We start from the raw sequence: 20,853 nt of genomic DNA on the forward strand, positions 1-20,853 counted from the left end.
GGGTGGGGAAGTCCCAGCTGGGACTTGATTCTTAGCAACCAAAAATGCCACCTCCTTTGTATCATGATTGATTCCACCACCCCTCCCCCCACTCCCTTATTATAAGATGGAAGTTTTATCTACTAGGTAAAGAGTGAAAGGAAGAATTCTAAGATAGAGTCTCCTATTTGTATGAAATCCTTTTTTTAAAATGTTTATTTATTTTTGAGACACACACACACACACACACACACACACACACACACACACACACACACACAGAGTACGAGCAGGGGAGGGGCAGAGAGAGAGGGAGACAAAGAATCCAAAGCAGGCTCCAGGCTCTGAGCTGTCAGCACAGAGCCTGGTGTGGGGCTCGAACTCACAAACCGCGAGATCATGACCTGAGCCGAAGTCGGGCGCTTAACCGACTGAGCCACCCAGACGCCTCTGTATGACATCCTTTGAGCATCTTGTGGTTCTTTCCCTTTCCTCTCCCACCGCCTTCCCTCATTAACATTTGAGTACGTACTTTATGCCAGACGTTATGCTGGGATAAAGGATACAGCAATAATCAGAATAATAGGGCTCCGTTCATCTGTGATGTTTGCAGTCTTTGGGTATATGTAGACATTAAACAAATCATTGGACAAAGGATTATATAAGTATAACCACATGAAGTGCAGTGAAGAGAAATGAAGAGTACCATGTGAGTATTTAAAAATGTATTCTCTGATGTAAGAGAAGTAAGAGAAGCTGTCTTGAAAGATCAGAAGAATGAGTAAGAATTTGCCACCCCATGGCAGGGCAGAGGAACAAGAATGGTGGGAAAGTCTTCCTGGAGGATACCTTGTATATGAAGTCTCTGGTGGGAAGAAGGTTAGCATTTTTGATGAAATAAAATAAAGGTAGATTAAGCTGCAAGTGTCAGAAAACTCAAAATGATATTGGCTTGAAAAAAATTACACGTGTTCCATATAAAAAGAAGTAGTCCAAAGCTGATCCAGTAGCTCCATCTTCATCAAGGACCTAGGCAACTTCTGTCTTATTGCTTTGCCCCACTCAGCATGTTGTTTCCATTTTATGGCCCAAGATGGTTGCTCTGGCCCTACTCATCACATCTGTCTTCCTGCCCCCAGGAAGGAGGAAAGGGCTGAAGAACACAACTTGCCTTCGAAAGAAATCTCTTGGAAATTTCATGTGTCACCTTTGGTTATATCTTCTTAGCCAGAATTTTGTCACATGGCCATACCTAGCTGCAAACATTAGCTAGGACTTCCAGTACAATATTGAAAAGGAGTGGTGATAAGGGACATCCTTGCCTTATTCCTGATGTTAATGAGAAAGCTTCTAGTTTCTCTCCATTAAATATGATGTTAGCTATAGGTTTTTGGTGTTTTTTTTTTTTTCACATGCTCTTTATCCACTTGAGGAAGTTCCTATCTATTAGTTTGCTCCGAGTTTTTATCATGAGTGACTGTTAGATTTTGTCAAATGCTTTTTCTACATCTGTTGATAGGATAATATGATTTTTCTTCTTCAGCCAGTTGGTAAGTTGGATTACATCAATTGATTTTCAGACATTATGGATCTGGGTTGAATCCCACTTGGTTGTGGCATGCATTTCTTTTTTAGATTGTTGGATTTAGTTTGCTTATATTTTGTTGAGGATATTTGCATCTGTGTTCATGAGAGATATTGGTCTTTTCTTTTTTAAAAATTTTTTAAATGTTTATTTTTGAGAGACAGAGATACAGGACATGAGCAGGGGAGGGGCAGAGGGAGACAGACACAGAATCTGAAGCGGTCTCCACGCTCCGAGCTGTCAGCACAGAGCCTGACGTGGGGCTCGAACTCACAAGCCATGAGATCATGACCTGAGCCAAAGTTGGATGCCTAACCGACTGAGCCACCCAGGCACCCCTAGTCTTTTTCTTGTCTTGAGATATCTTTGCCTGGTGTTGGTATTAGGGTAACACCTCACAGAATGACTTAGGAAGCATTCCCTCTGCTTCTACTGAAAGAGATTATAGAGAATTGGTGTAATTTCTTCATTAAACGTTTGGTAGAATTTTCCAGTGAACCCATCTAGATCCAATATGTTTTTATGAAATAAAATATGTTTTTTTATATGTGCTCAATTTATGATAATGGAAAAGTCATGGCAGGAGGCTGTGAAACCAGTTCCCCAGAGTTGAGTAGGAAGTAGTAGGAGACTCTGGAGCTTTGGGGTGTGAGATATACCAGACACCCCTCTGCAGTTGGTGAGGACAGGAGGGGAAACAGTAGGGGGAGCACCTGCTCATACTGTTTGCCCTACATGGGGACTTCAGGGACTCCTATGTCCAGTACCTGATGCCTTTACCACTGTGACATCTTCCTTCACCACCGCTGTTTCTCGGAAAGCAGCTGGGCACAGTACAGCAGTACAGAGAACAGCAGTGATTATTTGAGAAGGTACATACTTCATTTCAGACCAGATATCTATTATCAACCTAGACAATTTCCATGAGTTCTGAAATAGACTTGGCACACTAGGCAGGGTGTCTGCTTATAGTATAGCAGTGGGGGTGCAGGATTGCCTGGTTCTGAACGACATTTGCATTTTAATTTTGCACTGGGTCTGTAATCCTGGAGAGTAGTTTTGCTATGTAATAAGTCAGGAAGAACTCGTTGGGAGTGAGTTTAGGTCTCTTATCAGGTTCCACTTGGAAGGCTGCGGTTTAGTGGATGCTATATGATCAAGTCTCAGTCTCCCCACGTATCCAATGGAGACAACACCAAGCTTGCAGAGATATATTTTGGGTCCCTCTTTCTTGGATGTCTCTTTCTGTCAACCCAGCCAGTGTGCAATGAGGCCCAAGTAGTACCTCACATCACTCTTGCCCATGTTACCTCCTTACAGCCGAATCCAAGTCTCTAGAATGGTGCCTCAATCAACAGTCAGGGAGGAGGCAGTTGTTGTTGTTGTTGTTGTTGTTGTTGTTGTTTGTAAGCCCAGTGATTCCCTTCACAAATATTTTTTGAGCATCTTCTACATGCCAGATGCTGTGATCGGTGCTGGGGACACAAAGATGAGTAACCCACAGTCTGGGAGGTCATACTGTACTAGCAGGGACAGATGTGTATACACTGGTGGTTACAGTGTAGACAATGAAACCGCAGAGATGGGCAAAGAAATTATGAGAGGATGGAGGAAGAGTACCTCCCTCAGCTTGGGGTGTTTGTTGTGGGGACAGAGTTCGAGTGGAAGAGGAATTTGGGTAAAAGAAAAAAACTTGAATAAAGGCATGGAGTTAAGAAACATCATGGTATCTTTGGAGAACTTTCAGCCAATTGGGGTTGCTGGAGTAGGGAGGGGTGAGGCTGGAGAGAGAGGAAGGGACTGATCAAGAAAGGCCTTGTGTGCCTGGTGGAGGAGCTTGGGCTTTCTTCATAGGCCAGAAGTCCTTAAGGGACCGGACATGCCCACAGAGATGGGAGGGGCAGGCATTCATATTGGGAATAACCATCCCATTGAGCACCCTGGGTAACGTGGGTGGTGCTTGCATGGAAGGTGGCTTGGAGAGCTGGAGACCAGAGTCACCTTTTAGGAAGATCTGCAGTTGTCTAGAGACAGAGGTGATAAGAATCACAGAAGGTAGAGCTGGGCAGGGATGGATGTTAGGATTTAAGTTTTGATGATTAGAGGAAGGGAGAATCAGGAGGCGGGAGCCAAGTATTTCCAGGATTCTAATTTTCCTATTTGAAGCTCTACTCATATGCTTTTCCCTCTCTTGGGAGGATTCTTCTGACCTCTGGCCCAAATTTTGCCATACAATGCTGGCCCCAATTAGCCCTGCTCATTATATCTTGCTTTGTATTGTTCTTAAGTTTGTTTTGCTCTAAGAAGGGGGAAGTGCTTAAAAAGTTGAGACTGTATCTTATACTTTTTTGGTGCAATTTTAGGTGTTTAATGTTATTTATGCATACTGTTATTGGGCTTTAGGCAATTTATTCCATTTACTTCTGGTTTTCTTCTACGAGAGGAAGGAATTGAACACAGATGTCAAACGGGAGGTTTCCTCCATCCAGAGGAATACATTCGTGACTTGTGTATCTAAAAGGGAATTTAAATAATCAAATACACATCAAAATCATCTGAAAGGAATTCAAGAGATGGGGGTTTTAGAATAGGTTAAGCTTTTTTGCCATTCAGTTCTGGAAAGAACTTACCTGGAAAGGTTCCTAAAGGTTGGCAGTGGCTTGATCATCCAGACTAATTAATTTAACTGTAGCACAGTTAATTGCTGTTTCTGAGGGGTTTGTGTTTATGATTCTTTCTGCAGATCCAGAGCCCGGGACCCAGTGTGAAGTGTCGCCTGTCAACGCCTCCCATCCTGTCCAGGCGTTAATGGAGAGCTTCACTGTCTTGTCGGGGTGTGCCAGCAGAGGCACGACGGGGCTGCCACAGGAGGTGCACGTCCTGAACCTCCGCGCTGCTGACCCAGGGCCTGACCAGCCTCAGAGAGAGGTAGGCGTAGGCACCAGCTTTCTACTCACTGCCCCTCTGAGTTTGTAAAGACACTTCTCTGTTTTTCCATTCCGGGTTTAGCAAGGATGCTCATGTGTGAATATAAGTGGGGAGGAGGGGACACAGTGTACGCAGATTGCTCTCTAGACTGGGCAAGTCTAGGACATCATTCTGGAGAGATTTTTCAGCCTTGTAACTTTCCTGGCTACCCCTATTGGAAAGAATGTTCTTAAGAATTTCGTCTTTTAAACATGGCTGTCAAAAAATAAAATAAGGTGCCTTTTTTCTGTAATTGTAAGATGTCTTTCTCATCTCCTCCTGTGTCCCTGTGTTTCTTATTTCTTTCCTTTGTCTTATGAACCTGCTGCCCCTGCAGGATGAGTCGGTGGAAATTGGAGAACTCTCTGAAATAAAGATGGTGGTACTTTGTACCTGAATGAAGTGTGCTGGAGGATAGCTCCTTACGCTATCTAGGCAGCTTCTTGAAGATAGTGCTGGCCTAGGTGATGGTGACGAGCCAAGCTCGTAGTGACTCAGTATTTCATCTGTCCTCAGTGCTATTTGAAGCACTCATACACTTAGCCCACGAAGTCCTATTATTATCCTCCTTTTACAGGTGACAGGTGCAGAAGTAACTCACTCACACAAGGTCATCACTTTAAAAGAAAAATGGCCTCCTCTTTCCTGTGGCTCAGAAATGACCTAGTTTGTGGGTAATGGTCGTCACACTGGAATATAACACACAGTTGCCATTCTTTCTTTTTTTAAGCTTCTGTGTGTCAGAAATGTTATCAATCAGGTATTATCCCTCCAGGGAGAGAGAAATCATAGTAAATCCTGATCACAGCGAAGTGTAGAGAAACTAATGCAGAATGGAATTTGTCTTTGCGTTTTCTCCTGATCAAGGAAATTCATTTCCAGAATTATTTGTTTATGTGCCTCAACCACTCTGCCTTTTGTGGGGAGTAGGAATAGGAGAGGTGAGGTGTCCAGAAGGAAGAGCAAACTGATTTTCATCTCATGAAAGTGTGCAGAGTTGGCTCATTTCAAAGACAAAGCATCTAACCTTTTCAGCTACCCTGGAAATTATTGTTAATACACTTGGTTGCTTGCCATTGTTGCTGCAACACATATTTCAGGTCAGATTTCTTTATCCTAGCAATGTGTCTTTAATTCTTAACTTATGGGGGAGATTTGTGGTGGGAGGGAAAGGAGGAGGAGGAAATGCAGTTCCTGTGAAGCGTTGCTGACTCCAGCAATTCCTTAGCAGCAATAATTACTCATTTTATATGTGCTCTCTCAGAGGAACTAAGAAAGAAAAGAAAGTTTGAGCTATTACAGAAGCAGCAACAGCAGAAATTCTGGATGTTAAATTGTGCAGTACTGTTGTTGACTCTGAAAATAGATTCCAATAAGATGATTGAAGTAAAAGAAAAACACCTCCAGGAATGATAGCAGATTTCTCCACACTTGCATTTACTACGTTAGATTAAAATGTTCATGGCAGTGGGGCACCTGGGTGGCGCAGTCGGTTAAGCGTCCGACTTCAGCTCAGGTCACGATCTCGCGGTCCGTGAGTTCGAGCCCCGCGTCAGGCTCTGGGCTGACGGCTCAGAGCCTGGAGCCTGCTTCCGATTCTGTGTCTCCCTCTCTCTGACCCGCCCCCGTTCATGCTCTGTCTCTGTCTCAAAAATAAATAAACGTTAAAAAAAAAAAAAAATGTTCATGGCAGTAAATTACTAAATCAGCTCTTTCCCCCGGCTTGTTATTGGTGCAGGATCAACTCTAAGATCTATTATAAATCCACCCTTCTCTGACATACATACTCTGAGGGTACATACAACTAGCTGGCATCCAGGGACGTAGTGTGTTCAGTGAGGGAGTAAAGAAATGGGGCCTATAGGGGATAGTCTCAAAAATTTGTTTAAAAACCTAAACATTACTCTCCTTTCTTCAGTATTCATATAGTACATGTATATGTATGACTTGGGGTTAGTGATTTGAAGATGTTTTTGAGATGAGGCAACTGAGGGAAATTGCATCCTTTCTTTCTTTCTTTGGGGACTTTTTAGGAATTAGATGGTTGCAGTTCATTCCTTTTTGAAAACAAGATTTTGGGATATGTGATCTTTGGAAATTCTATCTGGCACTGAGTTGCTCTCAGACGTTGGAGTATTTTATGTACAGATGTGAGTGTAGAGTACAACATCAGAGTGGTTGGACCACGAGAGGACAAAAGAATGATGGCAAAATGGGGGTGGAGAGATAGTAAATATTAAATCTCTCATCTTCTCCATGTGTGACTGTGCAGCCACGCAGTTTTTAAAATCATTTGAACTACATGTCCCAGCAATTCCACTTCTCTGAGTATTTACCCAAAAGACATGATAACGTATGCCCACACAAAAACTTGTCCACAAATGTTGATGGCAGTGTCATTCGTATGAAAGAGTGGAAACAACCTGCATGTCCATCTGCTGGTGAATGGATAAATAAAATGTGGTCTATCCACCCGATGAAGTGTTACTCACTCATAAAAAGGAATGAAGTGCTGCTGTGTGCTGCCGTGTGGATGAACCTTGAAGACATGATGCTAAGTGAAAGAAGACAAGACAGACACATATTCCGTGAATCCATTTATATGAAATGTCCATAATAGATTTATAGAAACGGAAAGTAAATTAGTGGTTGCTGTGAGCTGAAGGGCAAAAGAGAGAAATGGGGGTTGATGGCTAATGAGTACCGGGTTTCTTTTGGAGGGACAGAAATGTTCCAAAATTCAGCGGTGGTGATGGTTCCCCAACTGCATATGAATATACTAAACACCACTGATAAATGTGAATATACTAAAAATGGTTGGGTTGCATGGGTGAATTGTGTGGTATGTGAATCTTAGGACATTCAACCTGCTAATGTTGTAATTAGCCTGTAAATTGTACCTTAACTGTATTCACTTTTTTTAAACCAAGATTGCTTACTACCCCAACCTGAGGTCACCTCATTCTCTTCTCACTGGATAACTTGGTTTTTATAGATATCATGTGGTCTGTGCTAAAAATCACGGCTGATCCGTTTTTGGAGTAAGAGAGGAAGGACCAGAGGTAGCCTTTGTGCACGTCTCTGCTGAACAGTGAAGGCAAATACTCGTCAAAGTGAAATGATGCCCTTATGTATAAATTAGCAAAAAGAGTGCCATGCTAGCTCCAAGGTATAACTGACCTTGACTCTGATGACCAAGGTAGTTGTTTTTCACCATTTCCCCCTTAAGTTACTAAATCAGCTCTTTCCCGTAGCTTGTTACTGGTGCAGGATCAATACTAAGATCTATTATAAATCCGCCCTTCTCTGACATTTTGCTAAATTACTACCTCCTAGGCATCTTAAGGTTCTTCAGCTGAAGAGAGGCTGCTGCTATTCCTGTGTGAAGGAGGTGACAGAGCCCTACACCTGGAAGTAATAACTGCAGCAGGTTGACAAGATTTGGGGAAATAGTTACGCTTAAGTCAGAGAAACAGTTTTAGAGGCCAGCAGAGAATTTGTGTCAGAAACTCGCTTGTGGCAATAATGTATACAAAGCCTTCTGTAGCAAAGCACTGCTTTGCCACTGGCCTCCCTGCTGGGTTCTCCTCAGGACAGTGCAGAGACCTATAATTGTATTTTTCATCTGAGACCACACCTCTCATTTGTAATCATTGGTTTTGGAAACAACAGGCCTGGAAGTGAACAGGAAACTTGAAAAAGACTCTCTGGCGACAGAGAAGGGCAGAAGACAGTAAACAGCCCAGAGAGATCAGTTTTGTCTTTAGGAATAAGCAGACACCGGTGACATCATTTTCATCCTGTGAAAACCAGCTCCCGCTCTTTGACTTCTAAAACGTACCCGTCCCCCTGTCAGAGTTTGGGCCCTTGGGGTGTTTCCTGATTCCTGAGAAGGGTTATAGCACCACCAGAGGCTTGCTTACAGTAACGTACTTTCATTAGTTGCTGGAATGGCAACAATTTTGTTTCCTATCTAATTTTTATTGTGACTTGCTTTTATGTGGCCATGTGTCTTTTCTATTTCCGACTTACCTAATTGCCTGTTTACTATGAAAAGCTGCTGAGACCAAGCCCCTAGTTAGCATTACCTACATATATAAAAGACATGGTGTTTAAATTTATATATTTGTCTTGACATTAAAGCAGTAACTCTTAATGTCTATTCCAATAACTGGTTGTATGGAGGAAAGATCTGGAAGGCTCATTGTCATGGGAAAGGGACCGGGTTTAATAACTTTATCCCTCAGAAAGTTCAGAACCGTTCATACTTTCATGTATTTGCTTATTCTCTGCCTCATTCCAAAGAAAGGATTTGGGATAGGCTTACAGTAGACATCTCAACAGTGTAAGCAGAAATGCAGGATGAGGACAAAGCAAAAAGAAAAGCATAGTTGTTGGCTCTATGGGTTAGTGTGTTTGGTATGGTTGAGTATGAAATTTGGATCCACACGTCTTGGCAGGCGGGGCCAAATGGGATGTGTGGTTAATCACACATGTGGCTCCAAATCACTTTTACTTTGTATCTTCTCAAGGACTGTGGCATAAAGTTGTTCCTTCCCTGCTTTTTTAAAAAATAAATTTTAATGTTTATTTAGTTTTGAGAGAGAGAGAGAGACGGAGTGTGAGCAGGGGAGGGGCAGAGAGAGGGGGAGACACAGAATCCGTGTCAGGCTCCAGGCTCTAAGGTGTCAGCACAGAGCCCGACAGGGGGCTGGAACTCAAGAACCGTGAGATCATGACATGAGCCTAAGTCAGATGCTTAACCGACTGAGCCATTCAGGTGCCCCCCCTGCTTCCTTTTGAGGGCAGGAAAGACCACAGTTGGGAGAAAGAGAAGCAAGTAAGCACATCTCTCTGAAATGCTAACTGTTCTGCTTGCTTCTTAACGGTTCCCATGCCCACTGAGTTACAGTAGCAGTGACGACCATGGCGATGGTGGTGGTGAAGTGCCTGCTGGGGGCTGGCCACCTCCCTGGCACTTGTATTTTTTCTGCCTGTCCTCATTGTCACCAGAGAAAGGAGCAAGGGTTAAGGAGGCATTGGACGCTGGGTTGGTTGGACTCTTCTAGCAGAGAGAGAGGTGCAGAGAGAGAGGGAGACAACAGAATCTGAAGCCGGCTCCAGGCTCCGAGCTGTAGGCACAGAGCCCGACATGGGGCTCGAACTCATGAACTGTGGGATCATGACCTGAGCCAAAGTTGGACACTTAACTGACTGAGCCAGCCAGGTGCCCCATCTTCCCCCTCAGTTATTAAAATACAGACAGAGCAGCCCAGGGGTGAGTGGAATGAGCTGTGTCTTACCTTTATTCATCACCACCCAAAGAATGGATACAAAATTACAAGACTGGCTTTTTGGAGACTACCTATGTTGGAGCAAAAATATCAGATGAACACGAAAACAGTAGCATACTAGCTACATTCCTTCTCTGCCTGGGACATTTTTTCCTCTGCAGTTATTCATGAGTGATTTGCCAGTGCTGGTCTTGTGTATGTGCAGAAAAAATCCAAATAAACTCAAGGCTGTTAATGTTTCAGAGATCTTACATATAGTATATGCTTAGCAAGTGTCAGAGTAAACCGCTCACACACAGACATTGTATATTGGTGAAATTTAGTTACTAAACAAATACCTTCCATGTATAAATGCTGCCTGGTGTTTGTTCAAATGGAGATTGTTTTGGAAATCACTCCAGCATTTTAGGTGAGATTACCTCTGAACTGACCATTTTGTGCAGATCTACAGCAGATATATCAGAAAGTTAAACTGACAACAAGGGTCACATTTCTCTATTCATTTGAGTGCTGCTGTGGAATTTACTAATTTGAAAGACAACTGAATCTGACTCCCATGCAGGATTGGAGGCTCTAAATAAACAGGCCAGTCACATCATTTGAAGGGAGCTGCCCCTTCACCTGAAGATACTCAATACAGTTTTTTTAAGTTTTTACTTCTTTATTCTTGAGAGAGAGAGGGAGAAAGAACAGGCGGGGGAGGGGCAAAGAGAGGTAGGACAGAGGATCCCAAGCAGGCTCCAGGCTCCATGCTGACAGCAGGGAGCCTGATGCAGGGCTCTAACCCACGAACCGAACCGTGACATGACCTGAGCCAAAGTCAGATGCTTAGCTGACTGAGCCACCCTGGTGCCTGAGGTACTCAATACACCCTGCTGGGCACTATGAAGGTGCTAGGCTAGGAGCAGGGTTGGGGACAGCAAGGCAACTAGACCTGGCTGCTGGCTCAGCAGAGGACAATGCAGGCCAGTTTAGAACGGGCCACACTAGTGAAGGATGGTTTCTAACATGTTGGGGCAAGATGTTGAATCAGAAATTATAGCCAACTCTGAAATAAGAACTCTTCAGAAACCCCATTTTGGAAGTGTAGAAAAAAGTAAAAGCAGAAATCAGAGCGATAATAGTAAACATCAGGGGTTAGCAAACAAATCGGGGCACAAACTAAGCGAAAAAGTTACAACATTCCTACCAAGATGCTGGCTGGCCACATTGCTTAAACCCTGTCGTTTATCATAGTAACGTCCAGATGCTGTAAAATTGCCCTCCGAAAGCACTCCTTCTTGCCCCACCAGAGGGACTGAGCCTGGTTGGTCTCTGCCATTTTAGCATGAGGTAATGCCGGGTTAAGTTCTTTGCTGCTTGAGAGGTGACAGATTAAAAAAACCTTTCATGATTGCCTCTTCCCCAGTCTGGAGAAGAGACTGCCTGGACCCCCTCTAAAATTTTTGCAGCAGCATTTTCCAACCAGTGTGGTGTTTGTCTTTATGGAGGTTGGGATTACAGCCCTGATCCATACCGTTGTTGCCATGGTAATTCCTCTTGACTTTTAAAAAATTCTAATTTCCTAAAAATGTTGTCAGAAAATGTTTTTACAGGAGCCCCCTCTGCATTTGAAAATGGGATTTTTTTGCTTTTAGGACTTTTTGGAGAGTATTTTAACAAGCAGTAGACCAAAGTACGAGGCAAGTCTACAAATCTGAGACCCAGATGTGCTGATTGGGCAAATGCCCAGCTTGTGTGTGCAGTGTCCAAATCTCTTAACTTGTACTTTCTTGTTTTCCTTGCTTATCTGCTATCTTGACATTTTGTTTGAGAGTAAAAAGAAATTTACTGCTAATATCTCTGATTTAACTACTCAAATTCTGCAGAAATGTTTCTTAAATCCCTTTCAATCGTTCCCCCAGTGTGTTTTCTGAGTGTTTCTGTGAAAATGAGCACAGAAATTATTTAATTATTTTACTTTATTTATTTTATTTTTACTTTTAATTGCTTTAATTATTTTACTTTTCTTTCTTCCACATTGAAGATGCCAGGTGTAAATGTGGCACTGCTGATCATCTCTCCACGCTACTGTGTTTCTCTTATCCTTGTCTCTCCCACTTCTTGAATGAGTGAACATCTGTGTGTCCTGCCTTTGCCTTCTTTCCTCTGCAGCCTGACTTCTGTTCTCCTGAGCTGATCTCTGATGATGCCCTTCAGACCGACTCATGGGATGCTGGGATTGGAGGGGTGCCCTGGAGACAGTCTAGACTTAACTACCGTACAGAGGAGACCGGGGCCAGGGAGTAAAGTGACGACTTGTTCACTGTCAGACAAGAAGTTGGTGCCAGTGCCGGACTGGAACGCAGACGCCCTGATTTCTGTGGCAGAGCACTTTCTACCCCAGCACCTTTCCCCACTGTTACTCCTCCTCGACTCCTTTTTCTGCACCCCCTTTTCTGACATCTCTCTCTGGGCTCCAGGATGTTACCTTAGCCTGGTTCTCCTCCTTCCCTACCATCTGTTTTTCTGTTTCTTTCCCAACTCTTTGTTCCTTCTCAGGGGTTCTTGACTGGAGTATGGTCTTTGGCCTTTTTTTTTTTTTTTTTTACACCCTGTCTGTTGTCCCTGGGTCACTCATCTATTCTGGATTCGCACCTCCATGCGAAAGACTCCCAACACTCCCTCCAGGCTTCTCCAGTGGAGCTCCAGTCAGGTCTCTAAAGAACCCTGCCTCCCTGGTCTTACCTCAAGCTCCCAGTCACTTCCCAGACGTGTGCCTCTTGGTGAGTTACTTCATTCTCTAAGCCCCATTTGCTCATCTGTAAAATGCAGATGATAGTAGCAATTCCTTAGCGAGTTTACTGAGGCTTAGAGATGGCAGTATGGCACTTAGGGCTGCCATGTGTGCCTGGCATACAGTCAACAATCAAATGCTAGCTCTTTTTATCATCTCTGAAATGGAATGTGAGCCGGACTTCTTCCCCCAGTGCGGTTTATCAGTCCAACTTCCCTGTCCCATCAGTGTCACTGCTGCCATCTGGCCATAGGTCCTTTGAACCATCTTGGATTTACCCATCCCTTTCAGACCCTGTATTGGTCAGCCACCAGGTTTTATTGACATTTTCTCTGAAATATCTCTTGAATTTCTGTGTTCTTCTCCACTTACCCTGCAGCTTTTTTTTTTTTTTTTTTTTTTTTAATTTGAGAGAGACAGAGAAAGAAAATCTTAAGCAGGCTACATGCTCGGCAGTTCAGGGCTTGATTCCAGGACCCTGGGATCATGACCTGGCTGAAATCAAGAGTCGGAAGCTCAACTCACTGAGCCCACCCAGGCACCCCTTACCCTGCAGCTTTTTAAACCAGTTTCCTGGGACTGATTGTTTCAGTCTAGCTTGTGAACCATTTCTTTTTATTTTATTTTATTTATTTTTTTAATTTTTTTTTTTTAACGTTTTATTTATTTTGAGACAGGGAGAGACAGAGCATGAACAGGGGAGGGTCAGAGAGAGGGAGACACAGAATCGGAAACAGGTTCCAGGCTCCGAGCTGTCAGCACAGAGCCCGACGCGGGGCTCGAACTCACGGACTGTGAGATCATGACCTGAACCGAAGTCGGCCGCTTAACCGACTGAGCCACCCAGGCACCCCTGAACCATTTCTTAAAACCAGTTTTATCTACATAACATCTCATAATTCATTTGTTTACAGACGCATTCAGTGAGAACCTACTGCCTGCTCGGTAGACATTCTGCTACATCCTCTTTTAAAAATGTTTTATTTATTTTTGAGAGAGAGGGAGACAGAGGATCTGAGGTGGGCTTTATGCTGACAGCAGCGAGCCTATGTGAGGCTCGAACTTACAAACCATGAGACCATGACCTGAAGTCAGACACTCAACTGACTGAGCCACCCAGGGGCCCCAATTCTGTTACATTCTTACTCATGTTTATGTCTTCAGAATTTACTGAGGACTGAGAGCAAATAAATTTTAATGCAGTGTGACAAATAATATGACCATTATTTGTTCTAAAATTAACAAAATTTTTCAGGAGCCCAACAGAGGCAGTGGTAATTCTATCTGCAGGTGTGGGAACGATTCCCAGAAGAGAGCATTTAATAAAGGGTTTGAAAGTCAAGTAGAAGTTTCTGGGCAGAAAGGAAGAGAGGCCTCAGTATACACAGAGGAGAAAGCAGAAACCACATGTAGAGGAAAAATTCCGCCATGTACATGTGTGTGGCTGGGGTACAGTTCAAGGAGTGCAAAACTGGCCTTTGGGCCAAATTCTGCCTGCTGCCTATTTTATATGTACATAATTTACATACCATAAAGTTTATTTTTCAGCTCTCCCAAAAAAAAAAACTTTGTACCCGTTAGCAATCACTCTCCATTGCCTGTGGTCCTACCCCCTGCCCTAGACAACCACCTTGAAGTAGAAATAAAGTCTACTTTATTTCTTTATTTTGGGTATTTTATATAGGTGGAATGGTATAGTGCATGTGATTTTTATGACTGGCTTCTTTCACTTAACATAATGCATTTGAGATTCATCCATGTTGTAGCATGTATTAGTTATTTTAATTCCTTTTTATTTCCGAACAGTACTCCATTGTATGGCTGTACCGTTTTGCTTATCCATTCACCAGTGTGATACCTATTTTTGTAAATTAAGTTTTTTTTGTTTTTTGGGTTTGGGTGGGGTTTTTTTGTAAATAAAATAAAGTGTATTGGAATATAGCCGTGCCCATTCATTTATCATCTGTGGCTGCTTTCTTACTACAAATGGCAGAGTTGAGTAGTGTGACAAAGCCTGAAAGATTGATGATCTGGCCATTTGCAGAGAAAGCTTGCCAACCACTGGAATAGAGGATGGGGACGGGGTGGGTAGGGTGGGCTGGGGCTCGAAAGTGGAAGATGAGAGTGGAAAGGCTGCATGAGTGAGGGTTTGGACTAACCCTGTGGATCCGTGTTTCTCCACGTGTGTGTGGTATGTGAACCCTTTTCTTCCAAATCCCTTAGAGATGCTTCAGTGCAGATTCCTGAGCCTCATCCCTGACCTTCCAGGTGAATCCATTGCTCCACACCTTTCTTCCTAATTCCACCTGAGCTTCCCTCTTAACTCACTCAATCTGTGCCATGTTAGAAGCCCATTTCTAAGTCTTAACTCTATAGCAACTCTTCCTTGGTCCTTTATCCCTCTCCCTCTCCCTCTGTTCTAAAATTGCTCATTCCCAACCCCAGCACAGTCTGTACCTCCTCAGAGTATGGGATTGTGTATCTTCTTGTAGTATTTGCTGCTGAATCATGTGTTAATCTTGCACACCCAGCTGATGAGTGGAGTCCTTAGGGGCAGGAACCAAATCTTGGACCTCTTTTGCTTTGTGCATATTAGGTTCTTGAATGATGCCAAGGTGTTATTTAAAAGTATCACTGTAAGTCTTCTGAAACTACTCCCCTTTTCCACAGTGTACTTTTATTTGATTTGCATTGTATTTGTGGACTTGGTGTTTTTGTTCTCAGGCCTCTCTTAACCACTCTAGCTAAGCAGGTATCCTCCATTTTGTATTATGGCTTTGATTTATTTTCCCTAATTAAATCTCATGCTGTTGCAGTTTAAAGTATCCAGAGCCCTGGGTCAGTCTTTCCCCAGTCCATTTCTGAATTTTTGTTACATTTTTTCTCTACTCTTACAGATTGTAGTCATCTGCTAGTAAACTAGTTAGTCCTTACCCTCAGCTGGGTAAAAAGCTGTACATGGTTTTCAACTCCATGCAGCTCCCTTGGGTAACTCATGACCTGAGCCAGATTTGAAGTAAGGCCATTAACAATGATCTGTCCTGGGGCCACCTGGGTGGCTCAGTTGGTTAAGCGACTGACTTCAGCTCAGATCATGATCTCACTGCTTGTGGGTTTGAGCCCCACGTCAGGGCTGTGTGCTGATAGCTCGGCGCCTGCTTCAAATTCTGGGTCTCCCTCTCTCTCGGCCCCTACCCTACTAATGCTCTGTCTCTCTCTCTCTCAAAAATAAACAAAATTTAAAAAAAAAAAAAAAGGAAAGAATGATCTGTCCTCATGATGTAGGGGATGATTCCCAGCCAATTCTTAATATGGCTGGAATTAATTAGCCTTGATTCCGCCAATTGAGAGAGGGCATTTTACTCTACCCTGTATTGTTAAATATCTAATAACTTGATTTTTTTTATTTTGTTTTTTTGCTCAGTGAGCACTTAAAATATCCCTGCCTGTATAGTAATTTGTTCCCTGTTTAATGTGGCTTTTTCCTTTGTTTACTCTGGACTCAAGTCTTTGTAGCTTGTTTTCTAAGTCAGCTCAAAAGTTGCTGGTCATTGGATTTGGCAGCGTTTTCAAGCTTTACCCACCAGAACCCTACAGGAAGTGGTGTGTCGGCCAGAAGAGTCTGTTTATTTAAAGCATGGTGTCCAGCAGAAGCAATCCATTTATGAGGGTCTGTTCTTAAAGATGCAGGGATCTGAATCTGTGTTTGGAAGACCTGTTGCTTTGACTTCTATTGCAAATGTGTGCTCTGTCTTTTCCTTTCCAGACTGCCAGGGCACCTCAGCTAGACTGGTGGTTAATTGAAATAGTCCTTTCTGAGCTTCTTGTCCTTGTCTGAAATGCTAAAGTATCAATGTCCAGATACTAGATAGCTCTTTTAATCTCTTAAGAATAGGGTTGAAAAAGATATTTTTTTATGAATTGCCTTTTATAAGTTTATTGGTCACTATTTGTTTAATGTTTATTTTTGAGACAGAGAGAGAGAGAGAGAGAGAGAGACAGTGTGAGTGGGGGAGGGGCAGAGAGAGGGAGACACAGAATCTGAAGCAGGCTCCAGACTCTGAGCTGTCAGCACAAAGCCCAGTGTGGGGCTCCAACCCATGAGCTGTGAGATCATGGCCTGAGCCGAATTAGATGCCTAACCAACTGAGCCACCCAGGTGCCCTACCATTTAAAAATATTCTGATAGGGTTTTGCTCTGCATGCCCTCTTGATTTAGAATGCTAAAACTAAGTTGAAATGGCTATACTTTGACTCCTGGGTGTGGTTCCTTGCCCACAGTCATCTGGTATTGTCTGGGTTCTAGTCCAAGACTCTCCTGCAATAGTGCTTTATATTAATGGCATTTTTTACCCAAACTCCACAGAGTCGCTTGGCTGAAACTAGAATTTTTATACCCTTTGGGGGAAGACAGGCAAATGGCAGATATGATTTGGCTTCTATTGAAGATAGAAAGACTAGCTGGGTTTAACTATGAGCCAAGGAGAGTCACCCACAGGATCCAGGATCACTGCAGTAGCCTAATTCTTGCCTGGAGCCCAAATACCACATTGCACCCATTAAAGTTTAAATTCTCTTTGTTGATAACATGTGTACACTTAATCTGATTCTTTCTGAACTTGCTACGGCAAATTGGTGATGTGGATGTAGTTTGTATGTGCCTAGCACTGGGCTTGCCACAGGGTAGGTACTCAGTACCTGTACACTGATTTAGATGGAAAGAGCATTCATTATCTTAGAGGTGAGCCCTTGGCAAGTGTGGCCTCCTAGTGATGTGCACACATGTGCAGGTTCCTTGGGAGAGAGGGAAAAAGAGACCTCGCAGCTGAGAGGACTAAAAAATGGAGGGTGGAGAGAAGATGGGATGTCACTTAGCTGTAACCATGCTGCGGGGTGGGGGGTGGTCTTTTAGTGGTCTACAGTTGGATCCTTTTGTGAGGTGGAAGTTGTATTGAGATTTCTACTTCCAAATAGGTACAAAAGAGCTTTGACTTGCTCGAAGTCGGCAGTAAATTTAACAGTTAAGTTAAGAACAATATTTTACACATCCCGCTGCTACTCCTCTCAACCTCAGGTCGATAGACATGCACTAGTGCTTTCCTTGGGAATCAGTAGTTTCTGAAGATCAAGGACAAGTCTGAAGTCTGAGGGAGCTGAAGGTCCATCTGGATATGGACATGCACACTTTGGTGTGGTATTTCTGGGTACTTAGGGTGTCCCCTTTGCTTGCCACTTTGAGTTGTAGATTTGGGGACCTTCCAAAGTCAAAGGCGATTGAAGAGTTTAATTTCCAATGATGAGTCACGCTTGGGCATTTTGCCTTTGTCATCTGGCCCCAGAGGACTTAGGGGGGCCAATTTTTCTCCCTTGTATTCTGAACATCCCCCCACCCCATCCTCACCAATTTTATCTGGTGCAATTGGCCAAAAGGCTCTACCTGTTCCCCACCATTAGTTCTTTCTGCCTGGCACCATTTAGAGGTTTTAATACTGGCCCTTTATGACTCTGTAAGTTATTAGTGCGTGTGTTGCTGCTTTGTTTCCTGCTTTCGTATGGGCTGAAGATTCCACTTTTTCTCCCCCTTATCGTTGCTGGTTGTTAAGATAGTGAGAATGTAAATGAAATGGTAATATTACCATTGTGAACAAGTCTTTCTCTGAACAGATTTTTTTTTCATTTTTAATGCTGTAAATATCTAATTCCCAGTGTTTTAGTTGGAAGCTGTTCAAATTTCCCAAATCATAAAATCTTTCAAAGCCTTCCCCAAGTTACTTTTTCTTGATTCCATTCTCCTCCTTTTCTGCGTAAAAAAAAAGAAAGAAAGAAAGAAACCCAGCCTATTTCCAAATAGGGAAATGACCTCTGTTTATTAGAGACCATAGTGGCATGGACCCCTAACTTGCTGTGAGCTTTTTTGATGTGTTTTGGAGCTGTGTACAAGAGTCCTATTTAGTCCTGTTTTTGCCATGTGTTTTTATATACATTTCCTAAACACTTTCCCTGGCTCGGTACTATTACTGTGTATACGTCCTACATGTGTTTCCTATTTTTTATGACTCATACTTACGGTACTCATAAAGATTTATCCTTTATCTTGGCTCTGAGTAATGAGTCCACTTGCACGTTTCCAGCAGAGATGTGGGTTGGGACTTTTGTATTTAATCTTGCAGGGTAGGCCTCTTCAAGGCACAGTGCAGGAAACATGACATATTCATCTGAAGGCACTACTCACTTCTCCTCCCCAGGGGAACAGTCAGCTCAGTTTTTGTGAATTTATTAATTTGTATTTTCCAAGTTTTCCTTTCCCTTTGGCCCTTTTAGCCATTCTGCTGCTTATTGCGAGACCACCATGAGGCAACTAGATGGAACAAATGCTCTGCTCCTTTTCCCTGCTGGTCACTTTGTTAAAGGGTTTGGTGGAGGAAGAAACTGAAATAGTTAAGCTGAAATGATATCTGTATTACATGTGGCAGCAAACACCCAGGGGGTCTTCTTGGGTTCAAATACACATTCAGACCCAAGAGCCCGTCACAGGCCGCAGGTGGCTTTAGTCTACTTAAAGAGATCTAGGGTGGGGACCACAGCTTACAGCTGGGCAGCCTGACATCTGTCTTTTTCGGATGCCTTGTGGCTGTCTGCACACCAGTTCATATCACCATCCAGAGCTGTCCAGTAGATGGCTCAAATGCCAGGAGATCTACATGGTATGAGTTTGTGTGTCTTGTCCTGGTTTAGAAACTTTATACTTCTGGGGCACCTGGGTGGCTCAGTCGGTTAAGCATCCCACTTCAGCTCAGGTCATGACCTCATGGTTTGTGAGTTCAAGCCCTGCGCTGGCCAGGCTCTGTGCTGACAGCTCAAAGCCTGGAGCCTGCTTTGGATTCTGTGTCTCCCTCTCTCTCTGCCCCTCCCCTGCTCATGCTCTGTCTCTCTCTCTCTCTCTCTCTCTCTCAAATAAACATTAAAAAAAAAAAAAAAAGAAACTTTATACCTCCTGGGAGCTAATATGTGACTATGCTCTATAGGAATAGTGTCCATAGTGGCCATGAAGGAAATGCCTGATTTATGAGAGTCACTGCTCTCAGGGAAGCCCCCAAATCTCTCTTCCTATCAGGTATTTTTAATCTTTCCAATGCTAATACAGTTTTCCAGTTAGGGATAGAATTCTATCATGAGCAACTTGCCTTTTATTATAGTTGGCATGTTGTTGTAGATTACCAGGGTTACAGAGTTAAGAGAGTTAACAGAAGATCAAATTCTCATGTAAAGGAGGAATACATTTTGCCAACTCTTTGTCCACACCTGTGGTAGGCTAAAAAATGGCTCCCAAAGATATGCCTACATCCTCTTCCCCAAGATGTTACTACATGAATGTTTTATAGAAAATGCTACTATATGAATGCTTTATAGAACAAGTCTTGACAAATGTGATTAATTGAAGGATTTTGAGGTGAGAAGATTTTCCTGGATTATCGGAGCAGTGTCTAAATGCAATCACACGTTTCCTTGTAAGACAGAGGTTTATTATAGACAAAAGGGGATAAGGCCATCTGACTGTGGAGGCAGAGATAGGAGTGACAGGGCCACAAGCCAAGAAATAACAACAGCTGTGGGAGGCCGGAAGAAGCAAGGAGTGGATTCTCTCCTAGAGCTCTGGAGGAACAATGGCCCTGCCGACACCTTGATTTGGGCTCATTAACCTGATTTGGCACAGACTGATTTTGGACGTCTGGCCTTCAGAACTATGAGAGAATAAATTTCTATTGTTTTAAGCCACTGAATCTTTAGTAATTTGTTACAGCAGCCATAGGAAACTAATACACTCCCGATTTCACATTAGCTTGGGAGATTATCTTGAGTTCCTTCCATGTAGTTCTCCTGCCCCCATTTTGTTCACTGCATGTGTTCTTCATCTGTATAAAAGACACTACCACCCAGTTGCCAAGCCCAAGAACCTTGGCATTATCCACGATCTCCTGTGTTTTCTCACATGTCATGTCCAATCTTGTTTATTCGACCATAAAAATATACTCTGAATCAGCGTCTGCTTGACACCCCCCAACACACACACCAACCCTCCCCTCTTCAGTGGAGCCACCATCACATCTTTATTTGAGACACAGTGAACCCCTAGCCCAGATCCCTTCAGAGAGCACAACCCAGAGCTAGGGTTCTTGCCTTGCAAACTTGGCTCCACTGTTTATGAGCTGTGTGACTCTGTGCAGGTTTTTAAATAATAGTATCTACTTCAT

The 20,853-nt window shown here is 43.2% G+C and overlaps 1 protein-coding gene across 3 annotated transcripts in view; it reads left to right on the forward strand.

The window, feature by feature from the left end:
• The window catches only part of TGFBR3 (transforming growth factor beta receptor 3), a 207,080-nt gene that overhangs the window by 82,324 nt on the left and 103,903 nt on the right, over nucleotides 1-20,853 (forward strand). For all 3 annotated transcript variants that reach the window (XM_058716599.1, XM_058716601.1, XM_058716600.1), the window contains one exon: nucleotides 4,308-4,492. In XM_058716599.1, the coding sequence (XP_058572582.1) occupies nucleotides 4,308-4,492 (185 nt within the window). The remainder of the gene's footprint in view (nucleotides 1-4,307; nucleotides 4,493-20,853) is intronic.

Source organism: Neofelis nebulosa, chromosome 2 (assembly GCF_028018385.1).
Source record: "Neofelis nebulosa isolate mNeoNeb1 chromosome 2, mNeoNeb1.pri, whole genome shotgun sequence".
In the NCBI taxonomy this organism is placed as follows: domain Eukaryota; kingdom Metazoa; phylum Chordata; class Mammalia; order Carnivora; family Felidae; genus Neofelis; species Neofelis nebulosa.